This window comes from Nothoprocta perdicaria, unplaced genomic scaffold (assembly GCF_003342845.1).
Source record: "Nothoprocta perdicaria isolate Ctin4 unplaced genomic scaffold, notPer1 scaffold_1785, whole genome shotgun sequence".
NCBI lineage: Eukaryota > Metazoa > Chordata > Aves > Tinamiformes > Tinamidae > Nothoprocta > Nothoprocta perdicaria.
In genome coordinates, this window is record NW_020454966.1 from 1 (window position 1) to 1,362 (window position 1,362).

Here is a 1,362-nt window from a genome sequence, read left to right on the forward strand (position 1 = left end):
TCATTGACCGTCATTGGGTCATTGATCATCATAGGATCATTGACCAGTGTTGGGTCATGAAACCTCCTTGGATCATTGATCATCGTTGGGTCGTGGACTGTTATAGGATCATTGACCATTGTTGGGTCATGGAACCTCCTTGGGTCATTGACCATCATTGGGTCATTGATCATCATTGGGTCATTGACCATGGTTGGGCCATGGACCCTCCTTGGATCATTGATCGTCGTTGGGTCATTGACCATGGTTGGATCATTGACCGTGGTTGGGTCATGGAACCTCCTTGGATCATTGATCATCATTGGGTCATTGATCATCATTGAATCATTGATCATCATTGGATCATTGATCATCATTGGGTCATTGATCATCATTGGGTCATTGACCACGGTAGGGTCATGGAACCTCCTTGGGTCATTGATCGTCGTTGGGTCATTAACCATGGTTGGGTCACGGACCCTCCTTGGGTCATTGCCCATCATTGGATCATTGCCCATCACTGGATCATTGATCATCGTTGGGTCGTGGACTGTTATAGGATCATTGACCATTGTTGGGTCATGGAACCTCCTTGGGTCATTGCCCATCATTGGATCATTGATCATCATTGGATCATTGCCCATCATTGGATCATTGCCCATCATTGGATCATTGCTCATCATTGGATCATTGCTCATTATTGGCTCATTGATCATCGTTGGGTCATTGCCCACGGTTGGGCCACGGACCCTCCTTGGGTCACTGCCCACGGTTGCGTCGTTGATCATCGTTGACTCCTYGCCCACCGTTGGGCCGTTGCCCCTCCTCGTCTCCTTCCCCGTCGCGGCGTCATCGCCCCCGCCCCACTCATCGCCCACCCTCGCCTCGTCGCCCATCACGGCGCCGTTGACCTTGGCGCCGCCCGCCGCGCCGCCCGCCTTCTCCACCTCCACCTCCACCTCCAGCTCCTCCTCCAGCTCCTCGTCGCCGTCGTCGTCGCCGCCGCCGCGCAGCTCCCGCCGGTAGAAGTGGCTGAAGTTGGAGGCGATGACGGGCACGGGCAGCGCGATGGTGAGCACGCCGGCCAGCGCGCACAGCGAGCCCACCAGCCGCCCCGCCACCGTCACCGGCGCCATGTCCCCGTAGCCCACCGTGGTCATGGTCACCACGGCCCACCAGAAGCTCTCGGGGATGGAGCCGAAGGCGGCGCCGGGCGCCTCGGCCTCGGCGAAGTACACGGCGCTCGAGAAGAGCACCACGCCCACGAGGAGGAAGAGGCCGAGGAGGCCGAGCTCGCGCAGCGAGGCCCGCAGCGTGCGCCCCAGCACCTGCAGCCCCCGCGAGTGCCGCGACAGCTTGAACACGCGGAAGACGCGCACGAGG

At 58.6% G+C, this 1,362-nt stretch overlaps 2 protein-coding genes across 2 annotated transcripts; both read right to left on the reverse strand.

Moving 5' to 3' along the window:
• Positions 1-8: 8 nt before the first annotated feature.
• Positions 9-797, reverse strand: LOC112944919 (KH domain-containing protein 3-like; the record flags this gene model as incomplete). The annotated part of the gene is made up of 1 exon (XM_026036440.1): positions 9-797. A coding segment is annotated over exon 1 (759 nt), but the record flags the coding sequence as incomplete, so codon positions are not given.
• Positions 798-874: 77 nt separating this feature from the next.
• LOC112944920 (potassium voltage-gated channel subfamily A member 7-like) lies at positions 875-1,307 on the reverse strand (the record flags this gene model as incomplete). The annotated part of the gene is made up of 2 exons (XM_026036441.1): positions 875-890; positions 946-1,307. Coding segments are annotated over 2 exons (378 nt in total), but the record flags the coding sequence as incomplete, so codon positions are not given.
• Between the last annotated feature and the right edge of the window lie 55 nt (positions 1,308-1,362).